General features: G+C 40.3%; 1 protein-coding gene across 5 annotated transcripts in view; it reads right to left on the bottom strand.

The window, feature by feature from the left end:
- Positions 1-3,971: 3,971 nt before the first annotated feature.
- Positions 3,972-21,635, bottom strand: part of atf2 (activating transcription factor 2) — a 143,506-nt gene continuing 125,842 nt past the window's right edge. For all 5 annotated transcript variants that reach the window (XM_033023909.1, XM_033023908.1, XM_033023910.1 and 2 more), the window contains 3 exons: positions 17,268-17,474; positions 15,317-15,422; positions 3,972-5,885 (listed from right to left, as the gene is read on the bottom strand). In XM_033023909.1, the coding sequence (XP_032879800.1) occupies positions 5,650-5,885; positions 15,317-15,422; positions 17,268-17,474 (549 nt within the window). In that variant the 3' untranslated portion in view covers positions 3,972-5,649. The remainder of the gene's footprint in view (positions 5,886-15,316; positions 15,423-17,267; positions 17,475-21,635) is intronic.

The raw sequence follows: 21,635 nt of genomic DNA, 5'->3' as shown, positions 1-21,635 counted from the left end.
GGTGATGTTCAGGGATCAGAAATAGCTAGTCCCTCAATTTAATCCTTGAATTATTTTTAAGTAGGATGCTTAGATTCTGAGCATCCAATTTTTAGACTAAACCCCTTAACAAGGCTAGATGACAAGGTTATGTTTGAAAACAGTCACTTCCATTTTGATTGTTGTTATCTGCCTTGACAATGCATCTGGTTACAGACAGTGAAGGATTGAGAGAGAGAAGAGGTGGAATTGGAAATTATTAGCAAAGTGGAAGATGTGTGTGTGATGACTAAGAGGAGAGGGTTAACACCAGATCCATGGGGATAACCTTGCAGAACAGTGAAAATGGGAATCAAAGCAATTGCTGATGATACTCTGCCATTTCTATCCATAACTAAAACCCTGATCTTGTGCTCTTCCGGTTTGCGCGGTTTTTCTATTTGCGCAAAAACAGTATGCGATAGCTCTACGATTTTTTTGCCAGCACACTCACCGTTCTCCTGTGCCGCGAGTGCAACAAGTTTTGTTCCGATTGGTAGTGTATTGTAAAAGTTACCAAGGTTTAAAAATAATAAAAACTGAGCGTGCGCAGATCAAACTCCTCTCCTGCCAGTCAGCGCCGCGCGGATTGGTATCTTCTCCTGTCACTCCCGGGGACGGTCCGCCCTTTCCTGTGCCATCGCGTCTTTACTGGAGCTGAGGATAGCCGGTGGAGGTCTACAACCGGACACAATTTTCGGAGGGACAGAAGCGGCCCGGCATGGTGTGGAGCGGAGTCGGGGATGTCGACAAACGGAAAGCGGAGAGTCTGATCCCGACGGAGAACGTCCAGCACCGGCTGTGAGTTCCAAACGCACTGCCATCACAACGCCCCACAGCTCCAGCCCCTTCCCCTCTGGTCCCCCTCGCTGGCTCCTGCCCCCCTTCCCCGTGATACCCCCCTCTCCCCCATGGCTCTTCCACCATCTTTTCTCCGAGCTCTCCCCCCACCCCCACTCCCCACATCACCCCCCCACCCACACGCCGGCGCGGCCATAGCTACTAGTGCTTCGGGGCCGAGCCGAGGATCCAAGGCCTGGCTCGAAGGGCGCCAACGGCTGGTGCTCCTCCGCGGCACACAAGAAGGGAGAGGAGCGGCAACCTCAAGATCCTGGGGAGGTGAGGAGGGAGTGTGGGGGAGGAGACGGGATAGAGGAGGGGAGTAGGGAAGGGTGAGGAGGGAGTGAAAGAGGGTAGGGAAAAGGAGAGGTGAGGGAGGAATTGGGGGGGGGGGTAGGAGGAGAGGGAAAGAAGAGGGAGGAGGTGAGGAGAAAGAGTGGGGGAGGAGGGGGTATAGAGAGGAGTAGAGGAGGTTGGAGTGGGGGAGGTAGGGAGTGGGGAATAGAGGGAGAGGAGGGCAGTGGGGGAGGTGAGCAGGGATAGTGGGGGGGGGGATAGTAGCAGGTGAGGAGTGGGGGAGCTGGGGGATAGATAGGAGGGGTGTAGGGGGGGAAGAGGAGTTATGGGGGGAGGGAGGGAGTGACTGAGGGTAGGGAAAAGGAGAGAGAGAGAGAGAGAGAGAGAGAGAGAGAGAGAGAGAGAGAGAGAGAGAGAGAGAGAGAGAGGTGAGGGAGAGTTTGGGGAGGAGAGGAGGAGAGGAGGAGAGGAGAAAGAAAAGGGAGGGTGAAGAGGAGGGGGAGAGAGTGCGAGGGATGAGAGGAAATGAGCTGGGCCTGTGCAATTGGGGGATATGGGTGAGTGGTGGAATATTGCGTTGGGGGACCAAGCCTCCTGTGTGACGGATTCCAACGGGTCCCACAGTCTAATAATTTATATAAGATGGTCAACAAGCTAAGAGACATGGTGGAGAAAAATGTGGTTGACTAAAGAGATTTATGTTAAACAGCATGAATATAGTTTCAGAATAGACCCATGTTTTAAAGGACTTTAATAAATTTGCTTTACATAGTTCTTGGCACTGGAGTGGCATTCGACCAAAGTAATCTGCAATCAACAGTTAAAGCAACTAGTCTGCATTGATGTTTAAGAAGGAACTACAGATGCTGGAAAATCGAAGGTAGACAAAAGTGCTGGAGAAACTCAGCGGGTGCGGCAGCATCTATGGAGCGAAGGAAATAGGCAACGTTTCAGGCCAAAACCCTTCTTCAGACTGATGTGGGGTGGGGGGGGGGCGGGAAGAAGAAAGGAAGAGGAGAAGCCAGAGGGCTGAGGGAGAGCTGAGAAGGGGAGGAGACAATAAGGGCTACCGGAAATTGGAGAAATCAATGTTCATGCCGCTGGGGAATAAACTGCCCAAGCGAAATGTGAGGTGCTGCTCCTCCAATTTCCAGTGATGCTCACTCTGGCCATGGAGAAGGCCCAGGCCAGAAAGGCCATGGAGAAGGCCCAGGCCAGGCGACTCCGGACTGTCAAAGCTACCACAGACATAAAAACAGCTTTTTTCCACGAGTAGTAGCTCTGCTCAATAACCAAAAATCTGTAGCCTCCTTTTGCTCTGGTATTTCATTTAATTCACATGCTTAATCAATAATGTTTTATTATTAATGTTTAATGTATCATTTTTAACTGTCACTGTATGAAATGTTGTCACTTGCGGGCAGAGCACCAAGGCAAATTCCTTGTATGTGAATACTTGGTCAATAAACTTATTCATTCATTCATTCACTTGGTCTAGTATAAATTAAGTAAATATATATATTTAACGAAAACTCCCATCTTGTGTGCCGGTTTGTACCTTTATTTGCACAAAAATGGTACACTATAGCGCTACAATTTTTGGCCCACCTTACTCACCACTGTCCTGTGATGTCAATTAAACAAGTTTTATTCAGATTGGTGGCATATTTTACAAGTTATTGACATTTTAAACTTTACATAAACCATTTAAAACATTTGCCCTGCCCGTCAGCAGCGTTCCACCTCACAATGGGATCCCGAATTACATTTAAATTAAAAAAAACATTTAAATAAAAAATGATTTTCATTGTGGGGTGGGGTGGGTTTCCATTTACATAAAAAATCACGGAAACAAAACCCTTTAAAAAAACAGCGATTTTCATCGTGGGGGTGGGATAGGGGGGTTTCATTAGAAAAAAATTAGCGATTTTCATTGTGAGAGGGTGGGATAGGGAAGATGTTTCCATTTACATAAAAATCGCAAAAAAACCCTCCCTTTTAAAAAAAGTTGTGATTTTCATTGTGTGTGTGTGGGGTGGGGTGGGGTGGGATAGGGGGGAGGTTTCATTTTTTTTAAACATCGCGATTTTCATTGTGGGGTTTGGGATAGGGGGGAGGTAAGGAGTGGGGGAGCAGGGGGATAAAGGGAGAGTAAGGGGTAAGGAGGGGAGAGGGAGAGGAAAGTGGGGGAGGTGAGGAGGGAGAGTGGGGGAGGAGGGGGGATAGAGGGAGAGGAGGGGGGAGGTAGGGAGTGGGGGATAGACGGAGAGGAGGGCAGTGGGGGAGGTGAGGAGGGAGAGTGGGATGGGGGGAGGTGTGGAGTTGGGGAGCAGGGAGATCGAGGGAGGTTATGGAGGGAATGGGGGTGAGGAGGGGAAAGAAGAGGGAGGGTGAAGAGGAGGGGGAGGGAGTGCTGGGGATGAGGGGGAATGGAGGATAGGGGTAGGAAGAGGTATGGCGAGGTGCAGTTGGGGAGGGTTGCTGTGACTCACGTCACAGCGGAAATTCCTCAGCCGCGCGTGCGCAGTTGGGGGCTATGGGTGAGTGATGGAATATTGCATTGGGGGACGGGGCCCAACGGGTCCGCACCTGGTCTAGTAACACTTAAAATTCATGTAAAGGATCCATGTAGTTTCAAATACTGAAATATTTTCCAGCATTAATTTGTAATAATGTGATGAAGTTTGAATTACAAAGGATGGAAGGTTATATTGTGCTCTAGAAATAGTTTTTGATAGATGGCAGCACGAAATGACATACTCCCAATATATTCAACAACCACTTAAAAATATAAATGGCATTTTGAAATAAAAATGTTATTCTTGTTATGCACTTAAAAAGTTTATTGACATGTTCTTTGTAGATAAATTATTTATTCTCTCAGAGAACTTACTCATGCAAATTGCACAAAGAGGAAGCGTACACCTCAAGCTACCTATGTAGAAATGGAAGCTTGCAACCAGGAAGATAAAGACACAAGTTCTGTCTACAGTTACATTCTGTAAAACAAGTACGTTTATGACATGGATTCTGTAAAATAGTGTAACTGTAATCCATCACACAGTATTTGTCTATCACGATATGTTGAGAAATTTCCCTTTAAGGTTCCAAGCAATTCTATCAACCTGCCTCAGGTCCTACTTTCTAACTTGGAAAAGTACACAATTATAAACTAGAAGAATAAGGATGCACTGGAGGAGTTACATCCCAGATCCTATTAATTTTGCCACCCATGACTCCTTGTCGCACCATAATTCGCATATATGGAGACACCATTGAACCCGTGATGTTTCTATGTCTGAATACATTATTTTATCACCTTTTAATTCCTTTATATCTGTGTTGTCACTGTCACGGTATCAGATTCTCGTCATTTCTTTTTTTGCTTCTCCTGTTTCACCAAGTATGACCAAGAAGTCACTACAGTATTCATGGCACATTTAAAATCAACTATTTCACAGAGGTTTTGATGAGAAGAAGGTAATATACAATCAGTTTCATCAGTAACAATCAAATTGCACAAGGAATGTTAATCATCAATATTCATTATTTTGTATACACAATCATTTTAAATAGGATTCCACCAAAAGTCATTATGACATTTAAAGGCAACATTCACAGAACTATTGGTCTAAATTATAGACCACTGATATCTGCATCATCGTCATTAACATGATACCCAACACAGTTGTTGAGTTTTTCAGGCAAAATGTTAAAAAAACATTTACTAAAACCACTGGCTACAACTTTTTCAGAGTGACATAAAACAAAATCACCAACATCATTCCCTCACAATGTGCAAATTAGAAAAGGCAGAGAGTACATTTGCTATTAGTTCTGCAAACAAAATCTCTTTAAGGACTTGCTCAGGTATAAGAATTTATAAGATAACGATTATTCATTTATATGGTAATAAGCTTTGTCAGACTAAGTGAGAATTTTATTTTGTGGTAAAAACATCTGTTTGCAAAGATATACTGGAAATTTAACTTGTTCCAATGTTAAGTCTACCTAAAACAGTTTGGAGGCAGTTTCTGGACTTATGAAAGCAGTAGTACAGAACGAGTGAGTCTACATGGTGCGAGATTATGAATAAAAAATTACAGTTCTTTCAGTCTCAGGATAATGACCTTTTAAAGTCATTTTACTGCTCACCAATTCTTTCACTGCCTATTCCACAGCCATAAAGTCAGAAATAAAAAGACTTAAATTATCTTTTAGTTGTAAAAAACAAAAATACCAAATGCATTTTTAGACCAGAGAATAATGTCTGTATGTTTGTTTTCAAGGTTGAAGTTAAGTGTTTGTTTATACAGGTACTGCTGTAGCTGCTTCCGAAATACAACTAATAAAATCAAGTAAACCTTAGTAAACTTGAAGTATAGGTTTTGTTTTTGAAATGTTTCAGAACATTTTTCCCAGTTCTCAAATTCTAATTTTACAGTCACTGTTGAGACAATGTCCATGGACGTCAGTAGTGCACGTATTATCCAATCAACTTCCTGAAGGCTGAGACTGAGATGAAGGAGCAATTGCAACATGGGACTGGACGGGTAGGTTCATCTCCGAACTTTGGTCAGCCATCTGGGTAAGGACCGAAGTAGCAACGGCCTCTGCCATTGCTGTTGAACTGATGCCATTTGAAGTGCTGATGGAACTATGCTGGATGACTTGTGTTTGGGGGCTGCTGGGTAGTGGGCTGTCTATAGAACTCTCATCCTTCTCTGCATCTGATAAAAAACATATCAAAGACGGTTAGATATAAATGTGATCAGCTGCTTGCAAAACATTTACATTATGTTCTCTGCAAAACTAATTTGATTTGGCAATTTAACTACAAATGTATAAATTTGCAATTTTAACATTATGGTAGTAATTGCTGAGTACAGACAAATGCATTGTGTTAAAACACCTGTCTTATTTGCGCCATAGTAACAAAAGTCAATCTGCACTTCATTCCATTTATCATTATACTCGAATATAAAACATAAAACGAAATGTTAAAATAAGCAAATTGAATGAAGTTATCATCTAACACTTTAATCCATTCATGGTACGTGGGTATCATTGGCAAGGCCAGTATTCATTGCCCAGCCCCAGGTGCTTGCTGTAGATGAAGTCCGGGCAATTCATTTTTTGGATTTTATGCACTAGGAACATATTGTACTGATGGTGCATTTATTGACTGGTTAAAATGGTGGATGAGATGCCAATTAATTGGCCTACTTTTCCTGGATGGATTCATGATCCATGAAGTTTGATGTTGCTGCACTTTATTAGGCAAATAGAAAATATTCTATCACATTCCTTATGGGACATGGAAAAGCTTTGGGAAATAAACAGGTAAGTCATTGATTATAGAGTACCCAGCCTCTTACATGCATTTGTAGTCAGAACATTTATGCCACTGGTGTTGTATTTCTGGTTAATGGTGTTGGTTAAGATACTGATGTTAATAGATTTGTTGATGTGGTTAGATTTGTTGGAAATGACATGTTTCTGGTATGAAGCATACATCATTTATTGGCCAAGACTGAATATGGTTTTTTGCTAGTTGCAGCTAAAGCTGAAATACTGTGCAATCAGCACTGAACATCCTGACTTCCAAAGCTATAATGGAGAAAATAACTGAATATTGTTAGTTGTAGGAATAAGCCTTAAAATCATCTCCAGTAACATGTTGGCACAAAAATGAGTGACTGCCTACAGAGGCTACCATTTTCTTTTGTTCCAAGTATGACGCTAACCAACGATGGCTTTTCCTTTTCATTCATATTACCGTGTGACCGGGTCAAATATGCTGCCTGCGGCTATATCTCTGGAACTCCAACCCGGCCAGAGCCGGCAGATTAGTTCTCATAGCCAACTTCCGCAGCTAATCGGCTGGTCGAATTTGCTGTCTGCGGCCAGGGATCTGGAACCACGGCCTGGCCAGAGCCGGCAGATCCGTTCCCATAGCTGACTTCGTGGGGCAGGTATCTCACCTCCCCCTGAAGCTGTTGGTCTGGCATAATGGATAATCCAGACAGTCTCTGGAACCAAGGGTGCTGGAAAATCGGTGGTGGACCTGTAATAGAATAACTGGATGTCATAGAATTTAGAGAAATAAGAGTGGCAGTAACTCCTGGAAGCAGGTGTGAAACAGGTTATAGGTTCAGGGGTGTGATAGCCACGGGAAAGAAGCTGTTCTGATGTTTGGTTGACTGGGCTTTGAAGCTCCTCTATCTACCCATAAAAGGTAAAAGAGGGAAACGGGAATGGCCAGGGTTGGAAGGCATCCTCAAAGTACTTCCAGTCTTCCTAATGCAACGTACCAGGAAGATGGACTGGATAGAAGAAAGTGATGAGCCTGTGATGGGCTGTGCACCGTTTATTATTCTTTGCAGATTCAGGCAGTCAAGAACAGAGCAGTTGCCATACCTGGCTGAGATGCATTCCATCAAAATACAGTCTATAGCATATTGTAGAAGTTCAAGAGAATCCTCATGGACATCCAGAATCCTTTCAGAGGCTTAATAAAGTCAATATGCCCGGTCTTGTGTACGACACCTATTGGCAGATTTGTGCTGCAGGTTTGAACAGATCATACCAGGGCAGTTTTCCTTTTTAGCTTGTGATATTTGGAACCTGAGGAGGCTGAGATTTGCCTACAGAGGCTACCATTCATTTTAACTGCTTTTGAATTCCTCAGCTGCTGTAGAGGGATTTTAACTTAGGCCTCTGGTTATTTATCTGGTTGAGAGGATTACTAATTCAATAACTACTACCTCTTAGAAAAATTGAAACAATCAAAATGAGAAGCATTTTAGCATTTATTTTAGGATTAACAATTAACAAGTGGCAAATTGTGATCAATACATCATGTTCCTCCAACTTCATGCATTGCGAAAAGTGAACCCGTTCTTGGTAGGCATTAGAAACATTTTTTTCAGCTATTGATGTTTTCCCTGTGTTAAGCATTAGAAAATGTTGTCACATCAGAATGCAACATAGGTCTAATATGCCTGATGCCTAATATACGTGTAATAATACAGCACTCCATGCTGTTACTCTGGAGATTACAGAAAATCTCCCACAGGGTAGCACTGCATCATGAATGGGAAAGCTTGCAGCTTAAATAGAACAGTGACCAAAGACTTTAATCTACCTGCTTCTATTAGGAAACATATAGTTAGCTCCCTTGGATTGTGAAATGGACAAGTTATATTTGTAGCAATCCACTGGAGGCGCAGGGAATGACTAGAGATTGTGCAGCGTATTCAATTTACCAGGACTACATGAGTGACATCAAATTTATAAATTATATTTGTTTTAACGTAAAGAAAATTTGCTTTGACTGGAGACCTCTCTTTAAGTGGTAGGTTATCGGTCCAAGGATGTAGCACTGAAGACCTTTTTATTTAAAGCAAAGATTTCTTCATCTGTGGTTCAACTGCCAACTACTTGCAGCGATGGATGATTACTGTACCTGATTCTAATGATGCACACACAGGAGAATAAGCACTGTTTAGAGTCTAAATGCCACCAGCTGTTCTACAGTTGTGGAGAATTAATTGGATCCAGATTTAAAACTAAAACCCTATGCCATATCTGACTCATAATTCAACTAATGACACGTTTCTCTTGCAAGCCAAATTAATATTTTCATGAAAACCAAAAGTGTTTAATGCAAGCCAAAAAACAGATTAATAAAAATGTCTACCAGATAATGTTTTGCAATACATCAAATATCCAAATGAAAACCTAAAAGTTTTGAATTCACAATGCTAAGAGAATGTATGCACGGCTTCCTGATATGCCTTTTATAAATTAGAACATATTATTATTCATACTAGGTGATTACAGCATAATATATAATGAACGCATAAATCCATCCTATTATATTTGCTCAAGCTACTGTGTTATGGTCTTACATTGCTATCGCTCTTTGGCAAACATCTGAATAAGTTAAACATTTAAACATATATATTGTTATACATTTATATCTTTTCTCACAGTTCAGTTGTTGCACTTGCAATCTGAACATTATGCTGCCCATCAAGAAGACAGAGTTTATATTTAGGGGAAAATATGTGCACAGTATGAATGCCAGTATAAGGCACTATCCGCATCAATAAGAAAACACATGCAGAGCTGTCAGGTTGTAGCAATGACTGACTAATCTCTATAGCAATCACTGTCAATAGCAAAGGTCTGCAGTTTTCTTGTATAATGTAGCTCCAGGCTACAGTGTAAATCCTGAAACCACTCAACTGATTGTAGATCAAAGGACTCTGAATTATGCTCCAGACCAGGAAAAAATTATGTATAAAATCTAGAGATGGATGGTTTTTCTATCAGTGTTTCTTTTTGAAATAATCTTCAATGGAATAAAGATACTTTCAGTGTTCCCATTGTTTGTTTTGAATTTTTATGACATGTATGTTCATCTCAAATGTGTACGAATGAAATCAAACAAAATTTGATTATCTTTACATATATTGGATAGTACACTTCTACGTTTATCTTTCAAACTGCAAAAATAATGTAAAAATTCTATATTGGTGGAACATGAAATTTAAATAATAAATGGATCTAGTCTGCATAAATAATTAACCTGGTTGTTGCTATTTATGTATGTTTATGTAGTCATTCAGGAGTTAATGATAGGAGGTAGGCACTGTTTTTGTCCATTGCCTTGTTTGCCTTGATTGCATGGTTAGCCTTTTTCCTTGACTCCTGTAGTCCATACGGTGAAGCTCTCAGTGTGGAGTGATTGGAGAGGAATAGTGATGTTACAAGAGGAAATAGTTTGAGAGTTGCCGGCAAATTTGGTGTGGAGCTGCTGTCGGGGTCATGGGATAGGAGGTGCTTGCAAAGAAAAAATCACAAGCTGCTTCTGTATATCCTGCTAATAAATTGCACTACTTTTGAAGTATGCCAGTGGTGAAAGAAGCAGACATTTATAGTAGTGTCAAGTTTCTCGAGTGCTTTTGCACCTGCATACACCTGGACAAGTGTGGAATGTTACATCATATGTAATGTCCAGGTAATGGAGAAGCTTTGGGAAGTCAGAGGAAGAGCTACCTGTCAAGTCTGTGTCCTGTTCTTGCATCTATGTGGCAGGTCTCACTGAGTTTCACATCACCTATAAGCTTCTCGTATATTTATGCTGCAAGATTCAGTAACAGTAATGCCCCAGTCCCACTTAGGAAACCTGAACGGAAACCTCTGGAGAATTTGCGCCCCACCCAAGGTTTCCGTGCGGTTCCCGGCGGTTCCCGGAGGTTTTTGTCAGTCTTCCTACCTGCTTCCACCACCTGCAACCTCCGGCAACCATCTGCAACCTCCGGGAACCGCACGGAAACCTTGGGTGGGGCGCAAAGTCTCCAGAGGTTTCAGTTCAGGTTTCCTAAGTGGGACAGGGGCATTACATCACTGAATGTCAAGCAAAGCTGGATTAGTTCTGTTAGAGATAGTCATTCGTTAGCACTTGTATGGTGTGAACATTACTTGCCATTGTTCTGTCCAAGGCTAGGTTATGCATGTCTTGCTGCATGCTAACATGGATTACCTTGTTATATGAGAAATTGTTCATGGAACCGCTCAACAACAAGCCAACCACTGCTAACAACAGAATGGAAAGCAAGTCGTTGATGAAGCAGTTGTAAAGCTGTGATGCTACCCTGAAGAACTCTTGTAGTGAAATCCTGGAGCTGAAATGATTGCCCTTCAACAGCCAAAATCATTTATTTGCACTGGACGAAATAGTTGGCACAAAAGGGTGTTCCTACACCTGTAATATCTTTTGTTTTACTTGAACGCAATGCTGCCAAACTTGAATGCAGAGGACAGCCACTCACTCCTCATCTCTTGATGTTAGCTCTTTTGTTTATTTTTAAACTGAACTGTGATAAAGTATGGAGCGCTGTGGTCCAGCTGGAACTCAAACTCAACATTGTCAATGCCAAGTTAATAACACTGAAGCCATTCATTCCATCACTCCATTGATATTTGAAACTATGTAAATAAGGATGTCAATTGGCTGTGTTGGATTTACAATTTTGTTAACACACTTTTTTTAGTAGGTTTAGCTATGAAGTCTGTATTAAAAATGCTTTGGGAACATTGTTGGAGCCCAAAACTTTAAAACTGGGAAGTTGTTGGGATGACAGAGTTGGCCTTGACCATTGATATCTCATGCAGTGAGAAAAACTGGTCAAATACTTGATCTGAATAATTTATATTCAGATTTCAGGCCAAGGTTTTTTTAACATTTGTTGGTACTTTCATGACATGTTACAGACTGAATCTGTCAGTGATGGCTTTGCCACATCACACTTGGAACCGGAGTGGTTCTATCAGGAGGAAGCAATGGAATATCAAAACACTCACCACCTGGCAAAAGATGGTCAATAACATTTCAGCTGAAGCTTTCGTGCTGATATTCGGTGTTGTGCCATTAGTAATGACGAGGACATTTATTTGCCTACTATCGTCACAGATGAATATGGCAGAAATGGAGAGTTTTGGTCCAAACTATTGATCATAGGTGTGTTTGGTTCAATTTAAATATGTATTTTAGCTGCAGCAGGTTGTCAATCATATTCAGGAGCTTCTGGTACGTAAGGTTGAAGCAAGGTTGGCCATCTGCATTGATAATGAAGGAAGAATGAGGGATATGCTGAGACATAGCATTGAGTAATACAATTTTATTGCTGTGTCATAACACCACACAGATGTGTTAAGTTGTTTTGAGCTGCTTGTCCTGTGTTTAATCTATCTACTTACTATGTGACAGCATTACACTGATGACTTTACTCAGTATGGTCATAGAACTTGGTCCACACAAGGTGGCTAAACAACATGTCAAACACAGATGGATCTGTGGCTGGTAGGTTGTGTTTAGATTTCAAGCCAAGGTTTTTTGCATTTGTTGGTACTTTAATTACATGTCACAAACTGAACCTGTCAGTGATGGTTTCACTACACCACAGTTGGAAACGGACACGCACAGGCTACGCTCTGTGTATTTGTTATTTGTCCTTGGTGTTTAAAATCAGCTGTAGTATTATGTGCCGTAGCTAGCAAGAAATGTCATTGCCCCATTACTGGGGGTTCTCAAAGTAAATTTTGATACCTTTTGGGGCCACTCCTTTCCAACTACTATCTACTTAGTGAATCAGTTTTGTCTTTGATCAGACTGTGCCCAGGATGGTGATGGGAGAGACTGATAATCTGTCTCCTGGGTATGATTCTATATGACTATGTTACAATAGTTGATAGGAAAGAACTGCAGATGCTGGTTTAAATCAAAGGTAGACACAAAATGCTGAGTAACTCAGCGGGACAGGCAGCATCTCTGGTGAGAAGGAATGGGTGACGTTTTGGGTCGAGACCCTTCTTCAGACCAGAGATGCTGCCTGTCCCGCTAAGTTACTCCCAGCATTTTGTGTCAACCTTACAATTGTTGATTTTTGCCACAAGTCTTCATGTGTCAGAACAAATCACATTATAGGGTCAAATGCACTAATGTGTAGGAATAAATCCTACATCAGTATGTCCTCAGTTATATGCCTTCATTTTGATGCTTCAGTTGTAGCCAAATTGCCAGACCAGGTTTTTCCTTCTTGAATCTTGAATTAGCAAATTTGCAGGTGACACAAAGCTGGGTGGCAGTGTGAACTGTGAGGAGGATGCTATGAGAATGCAGGGTGACTTGGACAGGTTGGGTGAGTGGGCAGATGCAAGGCAGATGCAGTTTAATGTGGATAAATGTGAGGTTATCCACTTTGGTAGCAAAAACAAGAAGGCAGATTATTATCTAAATGGTGTCAAGTTGGGATAAGAGGAAGTACAATGGGATCTGGGGGTCCTTTTTCACCAGTCAATGAAAGTAAGCATGCTGGTACAGCAGGCAGTAAAGAAAGCGAATGGCATGTTGGCCTTCATAACAAGAGGAGTTGAGTATAGGAGCAAATATGTCCTTCTGCAGTTGTACAGGGCCCTAGTGAGACCACACCTGGAGTATTGTGTGCAGTTTTGATCCCCTAATTTGAGGAAGGACATTCTTGCTATTGAGGTAGTGCAGCGTAGGTTAACAAGGTTAATTCCCGGGATAGCGGGACTGCCATATGCTGAGAGAATGGAGAGGCTGGGCTTGTATACTCTGGAATTTAGAAGGATAAGAGGGGATCTTATTGAAACATATAAGATTATAAAAGGTTTGGACACACTAAAGGCAGGAAACATGTTCCCGATGTTGGGGGAGACCAGAACCAGGGGCCACAGTTTAAGAATAAGGGGATTTAGAACCAAGATGAGGAAACACTTTTTCACACAGAGTTGTGAGGCTGTGGAATTCTCTGCCTCAGAGGGCGGTGGAGGCAGGTTCTCTGGATACTTTCAAGAGAGAGCTAGATAGGGCTCTTAAAGATAACGGAGTCAGGGGATATGGGGAGAAGGCAGGAACGGGATCCTGATTGGGGATGATCAGCCATGATCACATTGAATGGCGGTGCTGGCTCGAAGGGCCGAATGGTCTACTCCTGCACCTATTGTATATTGAATGATATTACAATTTGACACATCAGGGAGATTTCCTATGAGTGAACTACAATGATGCGGAATAAGGCCCGACGAGGGAAGGATGGCCAGCTTCTTTCCTTAAAGGATGTTAGTGAACCAACTGGATTTATGCTTCATGATCATTTCTAATGATAACATCTTTTTATACTAAATTTGCAATTTAATCATAAAAGTGAATTCAAATAAAAAAGTTATGGAGGGAGTAAACTCACTGGATTTTACTCGGGTTCTGCGAGATCACTGGCCAATAACTGTATTCGTACATTTGAAAGGCCAAAACAAAAGTTCTGTGACCCCCCATTAAATCACTCTTGCTTAAAGCAATATAGTCATGAAGTAGGTAGGAAGGGAAAGGTAATGCGGAAATGCACATTGCTATGATAATCTACACAAATCTTAACAGTGAAACAAACTAACACCATTATTTCATTGTTTTCATCGTGTGAATTATCTAGAAATAAGAAAAACTTTACTGCACAAGAGATTTCTGTTAATCCATGGATTAATATTTTTTTAAACTTCTCAAAGTAAAATATATTCAATTATTGATATGGATTAATAATTCTAGATGGAATAATGTTCTCAATAGTAATACAGCAGGATACCAACAAGAGTTCAATAGTAATTCAGTTTATTCCAATCAATGTTACTGGTTGAAAACAATATACTTTTCCATCAAATAATAATGTGGGAAATATATTTACTGCCTTGTGCTTACATTTCAGAAAATCATGTTTGATTTTCTGAACAAATAATAGAGGGCAGCATTTAGAATAATCATATGCCAATTTTGTGGTGGACCTTTCAATGCACAGTGAAGGCACAATCCAATTTCAATCCAAAATATGCTAGATAGATATAATTTATTTATTTCTCTAGAGAGATCTACAGTAAAGTTGTACTGTGAGTTATAGTTGGGCCATGGAGCTTTAACTAAATTCCATTGTCTCTCTAGTAAAATGTAAGAAAGTACGATTGAAAATAATTTTATAATCAATGGAGAGCGTGCATTCTCAAATAGGTGTGACATTTTAATCTCACTTTATGGACTGATTAGACCTGTGAAGTTTCATTCAAGTGGATGAGTTCAGTCTCACACATTCATTCAAATTTTAATCAAGCAAAGTGAATATTGAAGAACTGTCCCAAGCCGAAAAGTTACTTTAATCCATGTTCTCCAGAGATGCTGCCTGACCTGCTGTGTTATTTCGGCACTCTGTGTCTTTTTTTGTACAAGAAAGGCTAGGCTTGATCAATTTTTGACGTTTTAAGAATTGTCTTGGTGCACAACAAGCACAGAAGGCAGAAATAATGGAACTTATAACAACTAAATGAGGACTATTTTTAATATGGAATAAAATATGACTTTATTCATAACTGAGATACCAAATGAACACCATACAAACTTTACTAGACACAAATGAATACTCATGCAGACATGCATTTATAGCTGCAATAACTACAATAACCGTATGGACTTTCTAATACTTTACTTTAAATACCAACTACACTTCCTTGTTACTGCCAACTTAGTTCATTTCAGCAGTATTTCATTTCAATAGCCTGGGGATATAGGTAATGGAACATTACTCACTGTTATAGCCAGATTTCTTCTGCATGGCTGTTACAGGGCAATCTTTATGAGCCAGAAGTAGCTGCTTCAGCTGAGACACTTCATTTCTCAGCAGGGTGACTTCATTCTTAGGAACAAAGGAAAACTTTAACAAAAAGCATCAGCACTACCTCAGGCATCACAAGAGGGAGCAAGATTTGAATATTCTTGCATTATGTAAATGGTTACACTGCCTCATTCAACTGCAGCACTACTCTAAGCAGGTTTGCTGCCTAATTCAGATTAGTGATACTAGTTCTAAATTGGACACTAAATGTTTTGTCTGCACAAATCCATAACAAAGTCAATCCATTCTTAATTTTATTATATTCCCTGAAGTTAGCTGTATCACCAAAATCCCACCCATGTTTATCTAAAGACAATGATTCAGGAGGATTTGAAACAGTCTTAAAGGTCCATTATGAAAAGCGCAGTATTTAAAAAAAACACATCTTTACAATGTTGTTCTGCACATCTAATAAACTACTATGTAAACAACAGTAATCAAAGGAAAATAATTATACAATATTTGATTTTGGCCTAAATTCAGTTACTGTTCACTGAGAAATTTTGCTGAGCAGAGAATTGTTGCTCACTGTTGGAACTGATGGTGTTGCTTCACAATTTAACTGAAATTGAAATTAAAATTTTAGGTTTAAAAAATAACTGCAGCACAATCTTTATATAGAAATATTAATACAATGAATTAGTTAACAAATTTTAGAAAAGTTGACTTCCCAAAATGCTACCCAAATTTTATTTAGTGGTCTAGCTTTTAGGTTTTGCGAACATTAATGGGAATTGGGATTCTTTTTAAAAACAGATTTTAATGCAATGTTCTACATTGTTGCTACACGTTTGTCCTATTCTCAACTACTGTAGTGAATATTTGTACAGCGGGGTGAGTCGAGAGAAATTGTACTGTGAGTGTGCTTGAAAGCTCTACATTTGTTTGCTCAACTGCACTCAGTATGAAAATTACTAGCCTTTGTAAAATGGTTAAAAGGCAAGATTTTTTTCTAATATGGAGAGGGAATGATGATTCAAATAGAATCAAAAACTAAAAGACAGTGGCTGTCATTTGCATTTATACTGGTACATAAGAAAACACAAAGCCAAGAACATGTTCAAGCAAAAGTACAGTGTGAACAAATAGGTGGAATAACAAATTCAAATAATGCCAAAGATTCGATAACAAACATTAGATATTGTACAAGATTAAAGATAATCACAGCTTCAAACTAATATGAATCCTTGATTTGCAACTAAAATATAAAATGGATGTAAACAAAAACCAGAGATTTTTTATCAAATCATGTCTCCTACTGTCCCTATCGTACAGATTGATAAAACCTAAACAGCCGGGCAACAAAAAACATTTAGTGCTTCATTGTAACACTGTCCAAAGACACCCCTACAATACTTATTAGATGTACAGTTGGGATAATGTAAAAGCAATAATACTTAATTATAACCTACTGCACCGATCATCTGTGCTTGAATGTCAGCTGAGGAATTATAAAAAGAACCTCAAGATTGATTAATGGGTTCATTCAAAGCACAGTTTAATTATTTTTTTGACATTCAATTTTCAGTAAAAGACATAATGGGTGGCATGCTTAACGGCTTTGCTTCTGGCTAAGATACAAAGGAGAACTGAGAAGTTAATGCATTTTCCAAAATCCATCAATATCAGTTCAAGTGGAGCCTACAAGTCTCCACATAAAGAGAGAGCACACCAAATAATTTGTTCAAGATTTGAAGTAATATCATACCATTATTAAGGCTTGTATCACTTCTCTGTTTAACAAATTGGATTTTCAAAGCAACACACAAGTAGCTAAGTGTAGTAAAAATAAATCCACAGTATAAATTCTATAGTATTCTAGTTACCTAGTTAATTCCGACAATGGAACTATATTTTAGGACCTACCTGTAGTAGTACGTTTGTTGAATTGAGATCTTCTGCTTTCTTTTCAAGAGACTGTACCCACACCTTTCTCTTCTGTCTGCACCTTGAAGCAGCTGCTCGGTTACGCTCTAAAAATTTCCTTCTCTTCTCGTCTGGGTTTTCATTCATTGCTCGCCGCCTTCTACCACCACTGCTCTGAATCTGATGTGTAGGCTGGACTGGGGAGCCCTGCAATGAAAGCACCATTCAAATCAGCTTATTGTAAACTCAACGTTCTTGAAAATCAAATCTCTTTGAACAAATATGTTCCAACTTTTTTGCTCTTATTATTTTATTGAGAAAATACTTCTCAACATTAATTTCCTGCTGAGCCTGCAGGCAAAACATTAATGGGCATCAAAATTATAAGAACATGCAGTTTGAAACGTGGAGAGAAAACTGGGACTGCTGAATATTATAAATCTGAAAAAAATAGATTTTTCATTTTTCTTTCCTCCTGGAGTTATGTTGTAGTTATAGCATTTTCTTAATTTATTCCACTGCTTGTAATGTAAAAATTATCCCAATGAAGTAACAATTATAAATCTGTTCATAAATAAGAAATATTAACACAAGCAACAATATCACCTAGGTTCGTCTAATGGCTAAATTGGTAACTTCATGTGGAATTGAGGCATAAAGATCCAATAAAGTTCCCAGGATAAAATGAACATTTTAAATTTTGAAAATGTCCATAGAAAGCATAGATTAAAAAATATATATTTGAGACAGTTAACATATTTAACAAGTTGTCATCAATTTGATTCCAGATTGGTGCAGCGTTATGATTTTATATGAATGCACAGTAAAAGTATTTTGTCTCAGTATTGCTGACTCAAAATGAAAATGGGTGAAAATGTGTCGGGTTCCTGCTTCTAAGATCATTGCCAGTAACCCTGGTGGAAAATGTACCAATGTAATAATGGATGTTGGGATGAGAAAGGACCAATCTGCCTGGAATGCTTTAAGTACTCAGCCCACTGGTAATTACAGTTGGACCAAAGTTAAGGGCCTGCCCCACTTGGACGACCTAATCCACGAGTTTAGAAGACCCTAGACGAGTTGAAAAAAATGCCAAGGTCATGTTACAGAGAAAGGTTGAACAAGTTAGGGCTTTATTCTTTGGAGCGCAGAAGGTTAAGGGGGGACTTGATAGAGGTTTTTAAAATGATGAGAGGGATAGACAGAGTTGACGTGGAAAAGCTTTTCCCACTGAGAGTAGGGAAGATTCAAACAAGGGGACATGACTTGAGAATTAAGGGACTGAAGTTTAGGGGTAACATGAGGGGGAACTTCTTTACTCAGAGAGTGGTAGCTGTGTGGAATGAGCTTCCAGTGAAGGTGGTGGAGGCAGGTTCGTTTTTATCATTTAAAAATAAATTGGATAGTTATATGGATGGGAAAGGAATGGAGGGTTATGGTCTGAGCGCAGGTATATGGGACTAGGGGAGATTATGTGTTCGGCACGGACTAGAGGGGTCGAGATGGCCTGTTTCCGTGCTGTAATTGTTATATGGTTATATGGTTATATGGTGTTGACTCGCCAAAGTAAAATACCTCCTACGTCCTCCTACGACTATGCCTACGACCTCCTATGACTATGTCTACTACCTCCTACGACTATATCTACGACCTCCTACGACTATGTCTACGACCTCCTACGACCCCCCCTTCGACCTCAGTCTTCCACACCTAAGACCAACTACGACTAGCTACGAGTGGAAAATGATCACATGATAAAATGATGTCATGTTTGCATTTTTTTCTCGGGCCAGTTACCGACTACGACTACCTACCACAATCTACGACTAACATCACGACCTACTACGACCTACCTACGAGTAAAAAGTGTCAATTTTTCCCATGCCGACCTTTTTTTTAAACTCGTGGACATTTTTTATCAGGCTGGAAAAGACGCCACAACCTACTTGAGGCCACGAGTACACGGAGACCACTCACGAGCATGAGGAAGAGTTACGAAGACCTCCTATGACCTCGTGGCGACCATGCTGCGAGTATGAGTCAAGGGCAAACTCGGCAGAGGTCGCCAATTAGGTTGTGAAAGTGGGACGGGGCTTTAGGCAGTTCAATAAGAGTTCCTGTCATTGCTAGTAGTTTACACAGCAGGAATGATGATAGATAACTGAAAATCTGCAAACAGATTTTCTGATATGGTGTCCATCACAATACTCATCATTAATTCTGATCTCCAGTGTCAACTGTTCCATGTTTACCCAAATCTGTGCCTAACATGTTTCTTACCTCTCACAAATGATGAACACTTATATATTTATACTTAATAATCCAGAGAAACGTTGATAAGACTCAGATGCCAGGGGACAATTTAAATACTTGTTTTGTAAGCCAGCTATATAACGTGAAACCAGCATTACATAAGTTTTGCCTTGGGGGACATAGTGATACCCATAGTATATCCAAACCCCAACATAACAAGTTGTATTATATCAAAGTTAGAATCAAAAAGTCAGACAGCATGGAAACTGGCCCATCAGCCCAACTTGCCCATGGCCACCAAGATGGCCCATCTAAGCTGGCTTCCATTTGCCATATTGTATTATATCAACACAACAAATGCAATCACGAAAACGACTTGCCTCGATTTTCTAAGATGTTAAGAGAGATATGTCCCTGAATATTCAAACAGATGTATTGTTGAAAGTATCTTGACCGGTTGCATCATGGGCTGGTATGGCAATTCCACTCCACAGGAATGCAAGAGGCTGCAGAGTGGTGGAGTCAGCCTGACCCAGCACAGGAACAGTCCTCCCCTCTATCAAGAGCATCTACATCAGGCGCTGCCTCAAGAAGGTGGCATCTGCCATCCAGGCCAGGCCCTCTTCTCACTCCCACTATCAGGCAGAATGTACAGAAGCCTGACGTTCCACACTACCAGGTTCAGGAACAGCTATTTTCCCACACTATCAGGTTCTTGAACAACCAACACAACCGTAGCCCTATCTCGGCAACAGAACACTATGACCCACCTCTTGCACTACTATGAACTTGTTTTTTTTCTTAATTATGTTTTTGCACTAATGCCTTGTTTGCTTTTGCACAGCTTTCTTTCAGAATTTTATATGTGATTTATATATAATTTTGTTTTTTGTATGTCAATGCACCTTAGATGATGCTGCGAGTAAGATTTACATTGCACCTGTGCCGTGTTGCACTCATGCATATGACGATAAAGTTAAATTTGAAGTTGAATTTGAAGTTACGCTGTATTTAAACAAATGTAATATACATCATTTTATCACAATAATTAATTTGCTTCTATTTTTCAATCTCCTTCATTTGCACTAATTGGCATTCTGCTGTGTATTAGAGTGTAATCACAAGGAACGGAAAAAATGACAACAATTTATATTTCTCAATAGTCCTGCTGATTCTTGATATATAACTGGCCACAAAATGATTCCCTTCGAAATACCCTGTATGTTTAATAGTTACTTTTTGCATAATGATATACAAGGTAAATAAATGTGACAATTTTAAGTTAATTTTATTTCTCCCATCAAAAAATGACCAAAAGTGTAAAAGGGAACAGTTTAAATGCTATTTAAGTGAAAAAATATCTGTTCTACGATACAGGTTTTAATTTGATACATATAAGCAAAAATACAGCATAAAATTTAAGAAGAATAAAGGGGCAGAGAGTACAGAAGCTCAGAAACACTAATCCAAGACAGTGGGAAGTTGCTAAAATAAAGCCATGCAGAAAAGAATTTAAAATTGTTCAATGAGATGTCGGTGTAAAAGCATAAAGGGGCTGTCCCACTTAGGCGATTTTTCAGCGGACTGCCAGCGACTGTCAAGTTCGCGGCACTCGCCTGAAAAACTGGGAACTGGAACGGCGACTGTCAGAGTGGAACACACACACACACACATCGCAAAGGCGGGGGCCAGGGAAAGTGGGGGGAGCACTGTCTGAAATTCACACGATGCAAAGCCAAGGTGATGCAGACGCACACCGCGATGAACAGGAAGGTTAAGATAGCTAGCACAGAGTACGGTAAGTCCTTTAAAAGAGGGGGGGGGGTGAAGGGAGAAGGGGGGAGAAGGGGGGGGGGGGGGAGAAGGAGAGGAAACACTTTTAAGAAGCCAGACAACTTTTAATAAGCCAGAGATACACAGCTGTGAAGTTTAGCGGGCATTTAATATTACCGGTCGGTATCCTTTGTTCTGAAAACTCGTGCTTACGTTTTTTTCCCCCAATGAGCCAATGAAAATGACCGGTCAGCAAAGCCAATTAACTAAAAGTACCTACGACTACCTCGACTACCCATAACTACATGGCGACCCCACTACAACTGCACCTACGACTACAGA

This window comes from Amblyraja radiata, chromosome 7, assembly GCF_010909765.2.
Source record: "Amblyraja radiata isolate CabotCenter1 chromosome 7, sAmbRad1.1.pri, whole genome shotgun sequence".
Lineage (NCBI taxonomy): Eukaryota > Metazoa > Chordata > Chondrichthyes > Rajiformes > Rajidae > Amblyraja > Amblyraja radiata.
This window is presented reverse-complemented; position numbering and strand designations above follow the sequence as displayed.